The sequence below is a fragment of the Rhopilema esculentum genome, chromosome 4 (genome assembly GCF_057945365.1).
Source record: "Rhopilema esculentum isolate cy_ngs chromosome 4, ASM5794536v1, whole genome shotgun sequence".
Taxonomy (NCBI): domain Eukaryota; kingdom Metazoa; phylum Cnidaria; class Scyphozoa; order Rhizostomeae; family Rhizostomatidae; genus Rhopilema; species Rhopilema esculentum.
Window position 1 is genome coordinate 9,901,873 of NC_142818.1, and position 18,910 is coordinate 9,920,782.

The following is an 18,910-nucleotide window of genomic DNA, read 5'->3' on the forward strand; positions in this document are numbered from 1 at the left end:
TTTATAAAATTTATTCGACTTGACATCTAATGCACTTTATACTCTAGCACTGCATTTTCAAAAGTTTTCATTGAAAAAGGTCCAAAATCGATAATTTATGGTAAGAACAAATATGAAAATTTTACGGTAAGAGCATCAATGAAATTTTAATGCTAATGTTAAAAAGAAACCGCTTTCATGCTACCATTGATTACAGTAGAAGGACTAATCGAGGAGAGAGCATTCCATTTAATCAATGATTGCTAAAACGTTCAGAAGCAAATAAAAAAAATATAAAATAAACATGACATTGGGAAAAAGACTGTCAAAAACAATTAAAATCTCTAAATATCTTGGACTCAAATATATTTTTTGTGTTTAGAACTATACTTTGTTTCGATCTCTACAACAAGCTAATTGTATGACAACTTGTAGATGATTTTCAAAAGTGCCTCCCTTGTATTATAACCTTTTCTAAAAACTGCCTATAAACTGATAAGCTTCCACATAGCCTGTTCCACCAATTCAAAGTGGGGGGAGGCAAAAAAGGGGGCTACTTATCTAAGGCTATGGCTCCATGGCCCCCCTGTGGCATGCTTAAATCCTTGATCAAGCATGCAAGAGCCTGTAATTAATCTTCAGACCTTTTGACTTCAGTGCTTACCCAAAAACAGCTTATTTAAAGGTATGAACACAGAAGAAGGTTTAAGCTTGATGTTTATTTAAAGATTCAATGAAACCCACTTGATAAAACAATATTTTGAAATTAAAGTGAACTTAACAGATTAGCAATTCATGGAGCAGCTCCTAAATTTTAATGCTGTACCCATTTTAAGGGGGAACTTATTCAAGGGGGCAAAAAAACAAGGATCTGCAGTAGTGGTATGTGTGATCTGTGCTTGCTAAAGATATAACAGCCCAACAATACTTTTCAGATCTTTGCTACATAAAAATCTTAATGTCTAAATCTTAATCTTAATGCATGAATACTGAATAGCAATGTTTTCAAGATAAAATAAAGAAACTTCTAAACTGCTGTAGAAGGCTACTCTGACTTAGGTTTTTTCTTAGAATCAATAATAGATTTGATGGCATACACAAATGATAAAATGACTGGTATACCAACTGGAAGGAACAAGGGAAGGTAAATTGCATATTTTTGGTCATCTGGAAAGTAAAGGAGAGCTAGGAGTGAATGGTCATAAAATGCTTTTTCAGAGTTGAATACAGCAGCCCTTGATGAGTTGAATGCTTTCTCTATCTGTCCATCTTCAAGGAAATTTTTTGAGTCTGTAATATTCAAAACTGCAGCTTCAATTAGCTCTTTGATATCATCCCTTATCACAATGTTTGAGATTTTCTCAAGAAGCTCAGTCAGTGAAACAAGTGTTGATGTTGATTTCTTCAGATTAGAAACAGTTTCTGAGAGTAGCAAATGATACATTTCCCATTTCATCACACCACGTCGGTCAATAGCAGAGACTGTCCTACCTTTTGTAGCTTTGTAACTTAAGCCAATTAACTCCCTGAACTGCAAAACAAACATTTTCATGTCTTCCTTTACATCTATGTCAACATGTTTAACAGTTTCATTTTCAGATGTACCAATGCTATCAAGGTCAATATTCTTAATAACAACTCCTCCCCATCTTGGACTCAGGAAAGCTTTGTGGTTATTCCCTTTGTTTCTTATTTTTAGTGGCATATCTGAATTTGGTGGAACATATAAGATGAAATTCAATATTGGATTGTTTGATGTGTACTCACTCAGCCTTGTTTGGAGAGGGTTTATCAATAAAGGTAGCATCTTCTTTGAGTAAAAATACCCCTCTTTTTTAGATTTCTTTGGAGATATCCCAACATCAACAAAATTGAGTACTTGTGATGTCACCACATATGGTCCAAAGTAGGCTAACTCTTTCAGAAATGGTTTTAAATTGTCCTCTATTGCTTCCTCTATGTTCCAGTCAACGGTAAAATCAAAAGGATTTGCATTTGCCAGTGAAAAGGCTATTTCAAGGCCAGTTGCACTGTGAGTTGGTGCTATTTTGCTCATATTTTCCAAAGCATCTTTATTGGTCAGATTAAATTTAATTTCAGGATATAAACCATTGAAATCTAAAGCAATTTTTTCCATGCACTTCTGCAAATCGTCACTTTTAAGGTGAGCATTGTTCAAAAGAGCAATCAAATTGGTTGTACCCAAAATCAGGTGACAGTCGTTAGGCCCTGAAAATGAGTTATTCCCTCTAGTGAATAAGACGTTCTGCTGTAATAAATCTTTAGAGTCTCCTTCATCTCCAATTAGTTCTTCTACAAGATTGCTCAATGTATATGCATTCTCTGGGGTTCCATCAAAAGTGTCAATAAGATATCTCAAATCGGCGTTTATTTTTTCCAAAAACGAGAGATTTGATTCTACGTTGTAGCTCGCCAACCTGTATTTAACTGCTAGGTCGAAAGCATCTTTCAATCCTGCGATATTTTTTGAGTTATTTTGAAATATCTCCTGGTCAACGAAAATATTCCACCTACTTTTTACCGTCAGTGCAACAGACTTTGCTAGCGCGTTTAGTTCCTCAAAAGGCAAATTTGCTCGATAAACTTTGGTTGTCTGCCACCATACTGGAATTCCAATAAAGCAAAAAAATACTGCAATGGACACTGAAACAACAATCTGTGGGAGTTCCATAACAGAATATCATCGGTGCAACGAGGTCCCACAACAAGCAGAAAATCTCCATTCATGTCCTACCTCATTCTAATGTTTGCTGTTACACTGGACTGAGGCTGGACGTAATAAAAAAATACAAAATTCTATCTAGTTGGCGAAAATAGGTTTCTTTACTTTTCTACCTTCATCGAACTGCGAAACTAATGTCACAGTTAAATTCTCTATGAAATTTTGATACATACGATGAAAAGTAAAATTTTCAATTTATATGTTAAAGTTCAATAAATCTTTGGGATACCCCTACCTTGAAATATGATACCTAAACATAAAATGTAAAAATAAGTTTTGGTTGATTATATGGAATATTTTTGAACTGCTATTGTTTTAGGCGAGGGTTAAGCATTATTTTTCTCCGTTTCTTTTATATTTTGACAGTATGCTATAATTTTTGGCTTACAGGGCCTTCGCTAACTCTTGTACTCAAAGAAAGCTTCTTCGATATCGTTATCATAAATAAGAAACAATAAGGTACCATGACAAGAAGAGCCTTGGAAGCACACCAACATTTTTATTCCAACAAAGTAGAATCAACACCTTGAGCCTCCAAAGCTGTATTCGATTGGAAAAGTAAGATTCAAACCATGACAATTCACGACTTTAAACTCCATAATGCCCAAGTTTTCTACAAGGAGTTTTCCATGGTGTGTTTATCATGCGAAAATAGTATTAGAAGCGTTCTTCTGGTTTAGAAATGCAAATAATTGTACCATCAGTCACCAGCGTTTTTAGCAGACAAGTTGATGCTGAATAAAGCTTACTTTCTAGAAATCAGATTTTTTCATGCCAGTGTTTTTGGCGGAGATATCATTGCTTTAATGGTCTGGCGGGAGGTTGAATTTTAATTCTGTAGTCTGTACTAGAATGCCAGTAAGCAAAGTTTACCGTATTCGCTTTTCAAATCAATTTGTGAAAACACACGGTTTATGAGCTGTTTAAAACAAAAAAGAGTTAGAATTACTAAAAACAGAAAATAAGCGAATGTCGAAGAATTTCAGAACGTATGATCAAATTGGAAATATTCACGCAAAACTTTTGTCGGATAATAATTTTTCCCAAAACATGGATGAAATTAGCGACATAAATTTTTCCTTGAGAATTCAACTTAAAGTGGCGTTGGCGTGGAATCCTACCTTGCCCATATGCCTGGAGAGAATATGCGGCGGAGAGAAAAGATGGAATGCACTTTGGGCTGTTACTAGTTAGCTATAGATTTCTTAAAAATCCCTTAACATGACTTGAAGGTAATATATTGTATGACAGCTGGATGTGTTGAAGAAGAGGGCAAGACAGTTGTTGGTAAACAATAAGCCACGTTTTAGAAGTAGCAAGATATATTGTCATCCTAAAGCTCTTTGCCATCCTATTGCACCTTGATGTCACCTTGATGTCGAATGCAATAGCTTTGTAGCAAACTTAGCATTGATTCTATTCATGGCCAATAACTATTACTCTTATTATACCAACTTATCAAATGAAGCTGTTCATTCTATGCAAAACCCTAAGATTTGCAACAGTCACCAAATTAGAGTTAACCGGTAATTGAAGATTTTCACTTTTTTGAAGTTACATCATCAATAATTATAAATATTACCTTTCAAATGATGTAGTTAAGACATAAATCCTAAAACAAACCTGCCTAGTGAATCTGAATGGACTTAAAATTTGCATTTGGTAACTCTGTTGCAGTTCAAAATTACTCCATCCTTGCAAAAAAGATACTTCAGAAGAAGAAGAAGAGAAGAAGAAAAAGAAGAAGAAGAAAGAGAAGAAATAGAAAGAGAAGAAGAGAGAAGAAGAAGAAAGAGAAGAAGAAGAGAGAAGAAGAAAGAGAATAAGAAGAGAGAAGAGGAAGAAAGAGAATAAGAAGAGAGAAGAAAAGGAAAGAGAAGTGGTCGCATAATCCACAAGCCTTGTGGGGTTTTACAGCTATAGGCGTTTGTTCAGATTTTCAAAAAACTTCAGATGAAGTATTTTTTATTTATATAATTTCTAGATGATGGGTACATATGAGAAGGTAAGAAAGGGTTACCCCCTCATAAACATCATGTCACTGTAAAGCTAAAAAAGTCAAAGGATCAAAAAAGACAAATTAAATATTGTACATCTTATACTTTCGAATAGACCTTTGACACATCAATTCATACATTTAACTTCGCGGTAAAACGTTCAATAGAAAATAACTTCGAAATGCCACTGGTAATTCTTCTCATCAAATCAACATCACAACGAAGCACATTCCTCTTTTCTAGATTCTCATCTGCAAGTTTTAGAGCTCCTCCTTCACTGCAACAACAAACTGGTCAAGAACATTCTTTCTTCTGTACACTCCATCAACTTTGGTACTGCTCATTTGACCGCCTGCAAAAATCACAAAAAACACATTTTAATCCCTAAATAAGTTTTTAAACATTCTGAATGAAGGAAAAATGCATTTTATTTTTTAACATACAAAGGTATAAAAAGGCAAAAGTTTTGATGCATTTGGAGGATCGTTTTCACAAAGTGCACAGTCTGGTCAGCCCTTCTTGATAACTGGTGAACTGAGAATAAAAATCCTTGATGAAATTATACCCATTTGAAGACTGCTTCTAGAGTCTAAATTCTGTGTCAGGTAATGGGTTGAGATAGCCCTAAATAAACACATGAGAAAAACCAGCTGAGTTACCGGGTCCTTGAACGAGACCTTGCATCACTAAAACAAATTTATACGGTCATTGGTCAGATACTTACTAAGCATGCGCTCCAGTCTTTCAGATTCAGTCTTTGGGTAACTGTCTCCTTTTTCAAGTATTTTCTGCATCACCCTAACGTAATACTGTGCAGCCCTGAAAGCATCAAACAATACCAAGATAATCAACACATTCAAGTATAGCAACAATCATTACAACTCCTTAACAATGCATAAAGCTTAAGTCTTGTAAATCTAGCTAAATTACCTCACTGCTTTAACATCATTCTTGACACATGACCTAAGTCGTCATTATTATTTGAATTGCTTTCTTTTTGTTAAAGTGGCTTAATATAACTGTCTGCGTATATAGCTGAAGGAATGACTACGCCTTGACAGAAGAAGATATGTAAGCTGTCTTGTATTGTAGGGTTTTCGGTTGACAAAAGAGTGTCATGGCATGTAGTCAATGACACAAAAAACTCTTAATCAAGCAAGCCCTATTATAATCTATATACGGGCGTCTGTCCCATAGAAATTTTTGTGTTCCTTAGTCCACTCTCCACAATTGTTAACTACATGATAATGGAAATCAGAAAAACGAGGGTGGACATCAGGGCGTTTTGTAGGTTTTCTGGAAACCACGTTGGATAATAGGTCGAGGTCTTCTGATCATTTTCTTTTGAAGTGGACATCCAAATGAAATGAAACGCGCTGCTCTTACTGAATGTCAATATTACTTTTATTATAAAATTATACTGTGCTTGCGCAATGTTTATGTTGCCTTTTTAAAATTTTTACACGTCTTGAATGGCCCAGTATGTGGCATATTGGATAAAGGTTGCGATAAACATGTTGGCAAGATTGGAAAAAAATAATGGTAATTAATTGTGATCTTCAGCATTGAAAATCATTGTAAGTAATTTAGCAGTTTTCAACTAGATGATCGTGGTAGACTAGGTTGTCAATGTTTAAGTTTCCTTATTTTCTTGAAACATATCCTGAATAACTTAAGTATTTATATGTTGTAAGTATATAATATAACTGTCTGCGTATATGGCTGAAGGAATGACTACGCCTTGATAGATATTTCAAATGCAAGTCACTGTCCTTCAGCATATTCATATTCAATCAAATAAAAGATTTTCAAAGGTTAAGAACCTGGTAGAAAGGAGTCGTTATTTGAAGAGAAACAATTTCCTAAAAAATTCAACTCCCATTGTTCTGTAACTCGTATTATACAATGAGCTTGCAAACCCAAAATAAATTTCATGATTTATTTGGATGTAGAAAAATATATCAAAGTAATAATATTTATTTGAAAAAAATATGGTCAATTCATGATAAATTGAAAATGTTTCAATGTCCCTACGTGTTATTAATTTCCGAATTGAGTTTATACGCTAAAAGTGAGCAGCTAAAAATGCCTATTTCTTTCCAACTTCAATACTTTCCTATCATATCACAGTACCAGCCAGCACATAACCTTCGTACATTTCACTAGCCTCAAACTTTCATATATCTCGGATCAAAGGCTACATAGATCTCCTCGAATAGTAACTGAACAAGATAAACTGTCCAGTTCGAGCATGATTTGCATTCAAGGAATCAAATTTAAAAAGTATCTATTAAATAAAGAACTGTCTGTGAAACTGCTGCATGACAAAAAATAGCCACATAGCCACATGCCTCAAATAACAAGGGGCTGACCCTTTATCAACTCACTTTTGATCAGCTTCCCCATCAACTGCTGCAGTAGCCTCTTTCACAATATCATCTCTTTTTGCCTTTAAAATAAGATAAATGGCGGAAAATCATTATCAATACAAAAACAAAAAACAAGATACTTTAGGGTAAGAGGAAAGCCTTTTCGTGAAGAATGAATTAGCTTAAGAGGGTCATCACCCATCCAACAATATTTGTTAAAAGAAGTTCTTCAGAACCTGAGGGGGAACTTGTGCATTATCTGTCCACAAATGACTAGCCTGCGTGCGATTTTAGCAAATTTGTAACCAAAATTTTTGACGCAATGATGATAATGGTCATTTCTTCAATGCTCCTCCATTTTCTTGTGGGCAAGACATGTTAATGAAAGGGCGGTCAATAGCAAGCATTAATAATTTGATGATGAGGACAATGGTGAGGGTGATCGCTGGCATGAAACAAAATGGCCTGGTAAGAGAATATGTTACAGAGATAAAACTATGTTACTAACAATTTTTAGAACCTATAAACTGAATGCTTAAGTATTTAGCACTTTCAGAAATTTGTTAGCTCTTAGCTTAAGATGATTTTCGTTAAAAAAGATCATGTAGTTGTACGAATACACAATGGAAAAATAAAACTCACTATTTCAGTCATAAATCTCTTGGCAAGCTCGTCAAACTTATCTATTCTCCCTTCCTGTGAAAAAAACATAAATTAACGATAGGAATTTCAGAAAAATTATAAATTCATTGACAAAGACATGTATTTAAATAGAGTAAACATAATATTCAGGCTTGGCCATTTGAGGAGAGTCATGGCTCTTGCTCCCATCCTGGCTCCCTTCAAATTCTTGAGGGGGGCTGGTGATTGCTCACCTAAACTGTTCAAAAAACAAATTAACTTCTTTGAAAACAAATTTCCTCTCACTTCTATTTATATATCTATAAATAGCTCACCTGGAAATTACTAGGAGATCTGTTTACTACTCCCCTTCTAAAAATCTTATGGCCAGGCCTGATCACATTGACAGATGTTTTGTGGCATTGATCATTTAAAATAAGTATCAAATATAATATAAACCATACCTTTATGAAAATTTAATCCCTTTACCACCTAGCCTGTAGAATAATGTGTCTATGTGGCCCCCAGCTAGAATATTTGCAAAATATGTTCTTTTTCCTTTACATAGAGAGCTAGATAGGAAGCAACTGATTGTTAGCTTCTCCCAATATTTTGTTAACTCTCTTAATAATAATATGTTCCAAATTACATCAAATATATACAAATAAACACATACCATTTCATTCAATGCCCCACCAGCTCTCCTGTGTAGTTTGCACTTTTTATTTAAAAAGTCAATTAAGTCTTGCTCATCTCTTCCACCATTATACTAGAAACAAAACAAAAACTATTAATAAAACTGAATTTAGGGAAATGTATAAAGAAGGCAGAACTTCAAAAGGAGAAGCTTGCTTAGTTGCAAGTAACTTCAGAAAGCATATCTATATCGCAATTGCTTGGGAGCCTCTTAGCCATCAAAAATAACATATTTTGCATAGTTTGGAAACAAAATTAAAAAGACCATTCTGGAAAACTTGTATGACATTGCTTGCACCGGACTTCCATGTCACCGGACTACCAAAAACTTCAATGTCATACATATAATACTATAACAATTTATATGTGGGCAAGGTTGCTTGCAGCTCAAATATTTCTGCTCGCAGGTTGCAGCTGATAGTGTTTTTGGTCATGGCGATGCATCTTGGCAAAGTCATACATGATTTCCAACATGGTTTAAAGGGGTTTTTAGGCCTTTCTTGGAATAAATTAGCTCAAGGTGTGGCATTTTGCCCACATAACCTCATTATAGTTTAACCTCAAAATCATATGTGTATAAGTTGTATAGTTTCTTTGTGTTAAGATCAGTCAATCCCTAACCTCAAGCACAAGTCGCATGTTATTCTTCAAGTCGCCTTTCTCTCTCTAGTATCAGGATTACTCTAGAGTCATAGGACACAATATATCCTATAACAACCAGGGAGGGGGGGTGGTGTATAAATGCATGCAAGTGTGTTTGTATGCCTTTTCCAGGAAGGCTTATGGGTTGTCTAGGAAAACTTTGCAGCATTATATTGAAGAGGCCTGTCAGTCGCACCTTAGTCATAAGCTGTGGTTCTCATTCAGCTTTCTCGTTTGTCTTTTTTTATCACTATCAGAAAAACATATGACAAAATGAAACTATGAAAGGACTTTGGGCAAAGGATGTTTGATATGGCTTAAACCAAGGTAAAGAGTTATATAACTTGGGTTCTCTTATCAGCACTCATTCATAATGCAACTAGAGTTTTAAAAAAACTAAGCAGGTAGAAAAACAGACTGACCTCTTCTCCATCTTTGTTGTCTTTTGGAAAGAATTTTATAGTTGGAAAGCCAGATATGCCATATCTAGAAACAATTATTAACAAAGATATCCAAAAATAGTAATTGCTTAAAAAAATTAAAATCATCAGTAAGTACAGCAAACAACAAAAAGAAACAATTCTAAAACAAGAAACAATGAGCCGAAAACAAAGAAATTGATTCTGATGCATTGGAAATCTTCCCTCTTTTGTGAAATTACTTTTTCAGTTTTAAGAAAATTTAGCTCCTTGTTAGAAATCTTATGCTTTTAAAGCTGAAGGCTTAGGTTGATATATTTGGTTACTTCAATTATATATATTTCAATTCTATGTTATCACAGAATATCAAAGAGTAAACATAACTCACTTTTCAGACAGGGGCCTATTAACACTGTCATCTGCATCCACGCTTGCAACAACACACTAAAGAAAATGATTGTTAGGAATTTGATGCCATCATAACTTGTTAATCAAAATATGAAATTTTAAACAATATATATATTGTTACAGAGTTAGCTTTATGCAAAATTTGAATTTGTGGATTGGTCTGTTCAAAGATTCTGTGAACAAGGAAGGGAGTTTTAGAGGTCTGTGACAGTCAGTGTGCTTCAACGACAAGATACTAAATTTTGAACCGATGTATCAGAACACAATTTCACTTGAGTAGTTTGACGCAGCCATAATATGTTTGTATTTTAAAGGACCAATCCTTCCCTTTGCCCAAAACTAGCTGGATGAACTACATTACCACAGGGTCAACATTGTCTGGGGGCCAATGGGGGCCATTGCCTTCAAACGATTTTGTAAGATATGGTATTGCCAAATACTATTCTAAAACTTCATATCGAAAAGGTTATTTTTCCCAATTCCCTAAATCAAAACATATTAAATAGTTTAAAGACCTTTAGTAGGGGCCTTCTGATATCTCAATTTCAGAGGCTAATACCAATACTTTTATACTTTTAGCCGCCCCTGCAGGAAATTCTCCTAATGCACTATCTCTACCATGCAAAGAGATGCAAGAAAAAAATGCAAATACATCAAAAGTAAACAGTATACAAAATTAAAAGGGTTGGTCCTCCTTCTTCGATTACTCTTGAAGCTTCTGCCTGTAGCAAATTTTGGCAACTCATTCAACATTGACTCAAGAAAGTTACAGCTCAAAGGGGTGCTGAGTGCATTTACTGACAGAGAGGGTGAGCTACCCCTTAATTGCTAACAAGATGGAAAATTTGCCAATATCGCTCCTTGAGAAAACAAAAAACCCTTGCATTTGAAATTGAACTTTTTATGGAAGGATTTCACATCTCCGATTCTTGTAGATTTCTTATTAGAAAGATAATGAAAAACCTTGTAGCTAAATGGATTCCACACTGGCTGTGGCTAGAAACCGCCCGGGAAACTGCAGTGTTGAATATTTTTAATTCGAAATTTAATCATTGCTTGAAAGTTTGATATGTATATATGTGATGGTTACATCTTATTTTATAGCCTACAAAAATAGGAATATAATTTTTAATGGCATATTACAACAAATATTTTACAAAAATGGAAAGTGAAAAAATTATTTAAACTAAAATTTGAGATTGGTAGCAAATCTCAATTTTCAACATACATTTTTATCATTTTTGAACGTCTGTGCAACTTTTTCATATACTGGAGCTAGTCTTTTACAATGACCACACCCTACAAAAAGGAATTACAGTAGTGATTATAATGGAACATATATGGCATTATTTCTTAAAAATTCACAAAATTGAAACAGATATCCAAATAACCCGTTAGTCGGGTTTACAAAGAACACAGTTTCAACTTACATGGTGCAAAGAATTCAACTAAAACATCCTTGTTTGGATCGAGAGCTACGGCATCGAAGTTTGAAGCTGTGAGTTCTGCCACATCTCCTGCTAGACATGCCGAAATAAAAGCTGCGAAAATAGAAACTATGACAGATTTCATCCTTGAACTGTTTAGAAGGCAAGCGAGTACGTGAAAAAAGTCTGTGTACAAACGATGGCCTAAAAGTTACTTTCCAATATGGAACAAACGTGTCTCGTTACTTTGTCCCTTTGATGCCTCGCTTTGACAGGAAGTTCGCAAGGAACTCTGGGACTGTTGAAGACTTCGTCGATCGAAGGTGTTTTTGAGACATATATGGGAGATGGGGAAAAGAAGAAGAACAGGAACGCAATGTTGTGCCTTTGGCTGCAGGAAAAGAAAAAAGAACAAGGTGGATCAGGAAAGAAGTGATAGTGAAGGAAGTGAAGACGAGGAATCGCAGAGGAAAAGAAAATTTCCTCGTACTTTCCACTCGTCAGTATCCTTACTTCATTTTCGTGATCAGGCCATCTTTCTTGCAATAAACTTACTGTTAAATCCATAATTATAGGATCACCTTCAACAAGTAGCGAAAATAGTTGTAGGAATTTTTGAAGGAGCTCTCTTATATGAGGTTTTACACGCTTTTCTAAATATTGGGTGTTTCTTTGGCTTCAGTCACGGACTTTCCTTAAATTTTCGCGCCAAATGTTCAAAGTTTTCAAAATCATAACATTGCATCTGGCAGAGTTTTCTTCATTCAGTTTGACTCAGAGCAACAACCATTGTTCATGAACATGGCACGTTGATCATAATAAGCTAGAAGCCCTTTAAAATTGTTTGGAAATGTTAAAATTAGAAATGCCTTGTCTTGAGAAATTGATGCATTACAATGTTTTGTATTTTGATGCATTACGATATTAGGGCCGGTTCAAAAAATATAGTTGCGGAGCATGCTGGTTGTGCAGAAACCTTTAAATAGCTGAATACCATGATTTCCATAAGTTTGTACATTCCAGGTACTTAGGCTCAAAGATCTTTCGGCGTACACTCAGGTTTTTTGGCTTTCGGCATGCAAACCAATAAAAAGTTTTTTTGCATACGTAAGACTTAATTACATAGTTGACATGAAAAGGGATAAAATAAAGAATCACACACCACAGCTTCTTTATTACACAGTTTTCTTTGCCTGGCATGCAATATTTACAGTTTTATTAACTGCTAATATTTTTGGCATACAGTTGACATGAATACCCTGGATGATTTCAACAGAAGCAAAAAAACACACTTGTAAAAACATCTTTATGTAACCAAGATCTCTCCAAATATTGATACATTTTCCAGCCAGTATGTAGAATATGTCCACTGCACAGCTGATTTTCTCACAAAAAGTTGCATCATTAATGATGTAATTCTTGCCAAAACTGTTTGAACACTTGCACAAAGCGAAAGGTTTTTTGAAAAATCTCCCCTCATCCCTTATCTGTTTTACCACATTGTTAAAATGTGCTGTTTTGATGCTGAAAAAAAGATTTTTGTCACTGAAGCCTATTCAAAGGTACTGAGCATGGTGAGAGGGGGTAAAAATTTTGCAAGCATCAGTGAAATATACAGAAAGTAGTTTCATCTGCATCCATGTAATTTATTAGTACTTTTAGGCTTAAAAACCGGACTGAGTTCCAGGCCAAGGCTAGGGACTTTCAGATAATGCATTTATCATTATGCATAAGACAACATTATTATTCATATTTATGCATTTTGGCACCATTGAAGGAGGGGGGGGGGTAGGTACTATCCACTCACCAAATCTAGATTCTAGATTTCTTTCCGACAAAAAACAGCGCCTCTGTAAAAAATTTTTCAACCCCCTCCTTTTCTCAATACCCTTTGTTTGTTTTGGATGTCACAGCAAAGTTTTTCCCTTTTGTTTTGCTCGCAATTTGTTGTTTTGCCTCCGTAGACACCAGCCTATTCATCAAAATATGGTGTTCCATCTGAGCATAGGTTTTCTGTGCCATCAAAGATTACAATTTAAAGCAAAGGTAGTTAACACTCCTGGAAAATTAACCATATCTCCTAGTTTTATCTCAAACGCTTAATAATCTGCTAGAATGCTGCGATGGTCATGAGTATAAGACATATGCAGTCGCCATTTCGAATTCAATGTTTTGCAGTTCCACAATAGAACAGAAACAATAGGTAGCCAATGAACTATGGGCCATTGTACAGCTCTCTTACAAATATAGTATCATTTCCGAGTTCCAGATGCTGTTTTGACCGAGTTACATCCGTGTTCCAAACAAAAAGTTTATTGTTTCAATTCATTCACTTCTGAGGCACAAAATGTTTATTTCCGAGTTCCAGGATTGACTGCTGTTGTCCTCCACAGTGTCTGGAAAATCGTTTCCAAATAAGGACTGAGAAGAAACTGGCAATTTTAAGATTTTGAAGAGACTGTGATAAACTTAGAATTTTTAGGTTTCAGTTTTTAATTTAAATATTACTTGTTTCAGGCAACACTATTTTTAGCTGTATGTTGGAAAACTGACTGAATTCTGTGCACCAAGGAACTCACTCTGGATCCCCCTCTGGATGAAGCTTTCTTGTAGCAAATCTATCAGCATTAATTTTTTTTCAGATTTCCATATGATCCAGAAAGAAGGGAAAAGTGGGTTTCAAACATGTACAGAGAAGACTGGTCACCAACTATCTACTCGAAAATATGTTCTGATCATTTTGTAGAAAGATTTTTAAATCGCTCTGGACTGCTAAGAGTTGAAGTGAGATGCAATGCAGTTCCAACACGATTCAAACAGTTGCCTAAAGCTATAAGAAAGGTACACATTTTTCTATTATGCAAGGGTATTATATGAAAGCCAGTCATAGTCTCTTAGTTTATCTATTTTGAAAAATATCTTTGATGATATTTCAAAACACCCTTCATTTTAATGAAAACCCTAATCAGTCTTTGTAATATGAGGTGTGTGATTGCACACAACCAAATTGTCTGGGGAATGGGAAACATTGCACATGCAAAATAAAGGTACTCCATGAAATCAAGGTGCTCTATTTCACACTTTTTTGTAAAATTGCTGTTTGCAAAAATTGGGTTTTCTTAAAAACATGATTCTGTTTTTTAATGATTTAACCCCAAGTTGTTTTTAAGGTTCTATTTACTATTATTGGAAATTAATGTTTTGATTCAAAAAGGTTTTCGTGTAGACATGGCCTTATAAGGAACTAGATGTAAAATCTAGTCTTCAGAAGATTTGTAGTATAAACACTCATTAAAATCTTATAAACCAAAATATTTCAGTCAATTGAAAAGATTGTTTAAGTTTTATCAACATTAATCTCAAACAATATTTCTCTGCGGAACAAAATAGTTTACATTTTCAGGTGCTCCTTAAATCACTCCCTGTGGCTATTCCAGGGCAAGGTCTGAAAACAAAACATTGCCAGGAAAAGCCTTCAAGTTCGAAACCTTGTTTTGAAGATGTTTTGAAGAAGTAAAGTAGCCCCAACAAACAGCAAGGCACCCATCCCATGATATGAGTATCAAAGGGGGTTTCTCCAAATCCAAGAAAAGTGTAGGTTTGCCACACAATTGCGGTCTTTTTTCTCGATAGAGGGACAATAATTATTGTCTTTCGATTCCTCTCCTCTACCTCTACGGAAATTCCTCTTATCAATTGGCGCTTAATGAATATCTGCTATGATATGCACAACCTTAGGGATCATACTTAAGGCTGCGTTATATAGTTGGATCATGGTTACACAGTGCTGCACAATTTTCCATACGGATAGACTTTACCTTTACATGAGTACATCAGATTTATTCAAATGATTGCAAAACAATTATATGATTACTTCTTGGAAACTTAAAAACATATTAAATTTAGCATCTCTAAAGAAGAACAGAAACAGTTTCTCCATCCAGTCCTTTTCGTTTAGCGCGTGCGATCGCACCCGCACACGCCTGCACACGCGCAAGTTAAATTGCGCGTGCTTTTGACCACACGCGCAAACAGGTGTTTTTGCAGTTTTCTGTTAAAGGGCCTCTCCAGCCAAATTTTGCACTTGCATTTTGTTGGCAATTTTTATCAAGAAGTTGAGCCTGCTGATCACGAATTCGTTATTTGTTTTTCGATATTTTTTTACAGTTAGTGAGATATAAGCTCTTGCATTTCGATAATTTAATTGAATTAACCGACAAAAATTTTTGGTTTGGTGACACTGTGACGCAATTTTGACGTCACAGTGTATTTCGGATAGTCTCGCCTCAAACCGAATCGAACGACGGCGATTCGCAAATTGAACACTGCAAGTGATGGTACTTTCAGTTCTGTTCCGCCAGCTTTTAGTTTGAGCATTTCAGACACCAATTCTGAAGCCTTTAGTTGTTCATCGTTTCTGGAGAACAACTGAAGTGACAATTTCGATTAATTATACGCGAGGGAAGAGCTGGAACAGGAACTGGAGCTGGATGCAGTTATCAACGCGTGACAAGACTCCTTCACGCTTCGGTGGAAGATATACGAAATTCATGGCGAACGAGAGCCGCACATTGTGACGTCAGAATGTCACCAAACTGATTCGGCTTTTGTCGTTTTTTTTCTCGGAAAGGTGCAACTTTAAAGCCTTACAACTTCTAAACTAATTGGAATTTTTCAAAAACAATGACTTTGTCATAATACACGCACCAGATGCTAACTTTTAAGTCATTAAAAAAATTTTTTTTTGCTGGAGAGGCCCTTTAACATCAATTTCCCATGGTCTCATGATTGTTTATCCTTTCCCTTGTTACTTGATTCGCACTTTTGACCACAATATGATTTTTCCAATTTTCGGAAGTGATGTTTGGCTTTTGACTGAGTGCTCCATCCAACTTAGCGTCTCGTCTTTCAGCTAAGTCGCCATTAGCATGTTAAGTGTAATAACTGATTTCCTGTCAAAACGTAATTAGGCCCTGAAAGCAAGTAGCTGTTGGAAACAATTTTTACTTGCTCTTGTAACTTTGGAGAGTTACGACGACTTTTAAAAGATGGCTGCTAAGGGCAACAAAATCTGTTATGTATTGATTAATTGAGTTTTGCTCTTGCACGTATTCGAGTGGCTTTTTCCTTTTACCAATTTTATCAGGTTTGTACTTCAAATTTTCTTACAAGTGCGATCGCACGCGCAAATTTGTTTACATGTGCGATTTGCCACACACGCGTAATTTTGCTCACAAAAAGGACTGCCATCATTCCAGTGTTGGTTTCTGCTCAGTTTATAGCACACAAGGTTCCTTTAAAGCAGTACCTTATATTTCTTGATAACAGGAATGACAAATGATGATAAAAAAGTTGTTCGTATTGCAGGCTATCGCATGTGCCAAGTAATCAAGACATGCGAAATGCTGCACGCTGCCTATTTTCATGTTACAAAGAGGCCTGTCTATAGGTTTGCCCATGCTGAGGATATGAAAAAAATTAAATGTTTATAATTGTTATAAAAAAAGTCTTTAAAAATTGTAAAGCTTCTATTTTCAAGAAATCTTTGCCCACTAGAGTGAAATCATTCATGCATCATTATTATGATCATTGAGGATGTTATTTATGAAAAGCTGTTTCCTTTTGCTTTTATTTATATGTAATTACATAGAAATTAAAAAAGTGAAAAAAGCCATATTCAAACCGTTATTGTGCACAACTGATAATGTTTTCCCCACTTTCAGTTATTAAAAGAACAAGAATTAACTGTGGAAGTTGATACATTAGAAAGTATTAGTGCAAATACTATCAATAATGGAAAATGTTCAGAGGAAGTAACACAGGAAGCTGGAAATCTTGATGCTAATGGTACTTTGTCTACCAGAAATACTGCCACACAAACTTATGGTAATCAAACCCCTTATAATGACAACAAGTGCTCCAGTAAAGGAAAAAAAGTCATAAAAGAAATTGCTGACCATCAGTATTACATTGCTGATACTCCTAAGAAACTGAAGGCAAGACTTGATAAAAGTACTGATCACATAATCCTACTCAGGAGAAAACTGAAAAGTTCCCAACAAAAGACAAGACGGTTACAGAGTAGGGTGAAATCACAAAAGACGCTAATCAAGTGCCTTCGGGGAAACTACCAACAACTTGCCAAAAGCTGCACAGCTATGCAAAATTACATTTATGCTTCAAGTTCTGCAGATGGGAGCCAAATTCAAAAGCATGGATAGATTTTAAATTTGACATGTTGATATGCTCGTACATTTTCATAATTAGATAGAAATTTAAGTTTTATTAACAAAATTCTATAAGTACTATCTGTGCAAACCTTCCTGTTTATGCCAGTCTTTCCAATTATTATTTTATTTTATTCATGATGTATCAATTTTAAAATGCCATTATTTTAAATATAGAAAACAAAATCAGCATCATTATATCATATTCTTCCAAGGTCTCTTCATCTTTTTGATAAACATTTGCTTAAGTTTGGCACAATGATTTTTTAATTATATATATTTAAAAACATGACACGAAAGCTTAAACTACCACTGTTTTGGCAGAAAATGCAAAGGGAAGGCAAATAGAAGCACTATCATCTCATATTTCCTCAAATTTAATTGATAAAATTAATGTCACAAAACAAAACACATGTTACTATATGTTAAAGCTTGTTTTAAAAACACACATATGTAGACAAGGTTGCTACGTTATGTGCAACTATCGTTTAAATGTTTTGTATTCAGTTTAAGAATCTGATCCTACACACAAAAGAAGGAAAATGGAACTCAAAACATAAAAAACTTTGCATAAATTAAGTTTGTAAATTTACTCAACAGTACTGATCAATTAAATTAATTACACTCAAAACTTGATTACTATTCAGAATTAACATTCTGTGTTTAATGCCTGCAAACTGCCAATCAATTAATATGCAGTTTGTTGGAGAGAAGTGAAACAATACACTACCTCCAACAGACTGTTTGGGTAACCTAAAGATAGACTGTTATTTGTTTGTTTCTAATTTGTGAGGTGAGAGAATGTCGTCTCATTACCTCCTTCGAAGTGAATGCAATTCTTTATGACATTGTTATTAGAAGACAAATAGTGTGGCTTTGATAATCTAACAATATTTTGTCTAAAAATGTTTTAAATAAGAGAACCAATACATTTTTGGTACTCATTAAGATTACAGTTCAAAATTTTAATTTCAGTTTTATGGTGTATCAAAATAAGTATTTCAAATACTTTGATAACCATGAATCAATAAGGTTACAAAAGCCATGAATCATTGAAGTAAAACGCAACAGAGAAAATATTTACTTGTTTGTGTTTTATATGCCTGCGCTTGCACCATAATGGCTTGTTCCAAATCTGAGATATCAGCTCACTTTTCTTCAATATTTCTACTTTGCCTGGACCTGACTGTTCTTCGTGGCCTTGAATAATTCTCACCAGCTGTACTTTGAGGTTTAGAGGTACCACCATTAACCAATTCTCTAATCAAAGGGAACTTGATCAAAAACATCTTCCAAATGATAAACCAACCTATGAAAACATCATGTCAGTCAAAATGTAACCCAAATTTCAAAGCAGAATAAAGTACTCAGTTTGAAAATAC

General features: G+C 34.8%; 3 protein-coding genes across 4 annotated transcripts; 1 reads left to right on the top strand and 2 right to left on the bottom strand.

Moving 5' to 3' along the window:
• Positions 1–208: 208 nt before the first annotated feature.
• LOC135691107 (GPI-anchor transamidase component PIGS) lies at positions 209–4,687 on the bottom strand. The gene has a single exon (XM_065208869.2). It carries the CDS (start codon positions 2,669–2,671, stop codon positions 1,025–1,027), a length of 1,647 nt encoding a protein of 548 aa, XP_065064941.2. The 5' UTR covers positions 2,672–4,687; the 3' UTR covers positions 209–1,024.
• Positions 4,688–4,807: 120 nt separating this feature from the next.
• On the bottom strand, positions 4,808–11,571 carry LOC135691119 (uncharacterized). Its single transcript, XM_065208886.2, has 9 exons — positions 11,305–11,571; positions 11,103–11,173; positions 9,855–9,910; positions 9,470–9,533; positions 8,386–8,478; positions 7,731–7,784; positions 7,107–7,168; positions 5,444–5,538; positions 4,808–5,071 (listed from the first exon to the last, which is right to left on the bottom strand). The coding sequence occupies exons 1-9, from the start codon at positions 11,444–11,446 to the stop codon at positions 4,980–4,982; spliced, it is 729 nt and encodes a 242-aa protein (XP_065064958.1). The 5' UTR covers positions 11,447–11,571; the 3' UTR covers positions 4,808–4,979.
• Positions 11,572–11,593: 22 nt separating this feature from the next.
• LOC135691118 (THAP domain-containing protein 1 B) lies at positions 11,594–18,383 on the top strand. 2 transcript variants are annotated; one of them, XM_089116128.1, is made up of 3 exons: positions 11,594–11,800; positions 13,944–14,142; positions 16,669–16,976. In XM_089116128.1, exons 1-3 carry the CDS (start codon positions 11,649–11,651, stop codon positions 16,687–16,689), a joined length of 372 nt encoding a protein of 123 aa, XP_088972254.1. In that variant the 5' UTR covers positions 11,594–11,648; the 3' UTR covers positions 16,690–16,976. The 2 variants fall into 2 exon arrangements, with proteins under 2 accessions (XP_088972254.1, XP_065064957.2); XM_065208885.2 differs by lacking the exon at positions 16,669–16,976 and adding an exon at positions 17,025–18,383 and having other exon boundaries at positions 11,596–11,800.
• Positions 18,384–18,910: the final 527 nt, after the last annotated feature.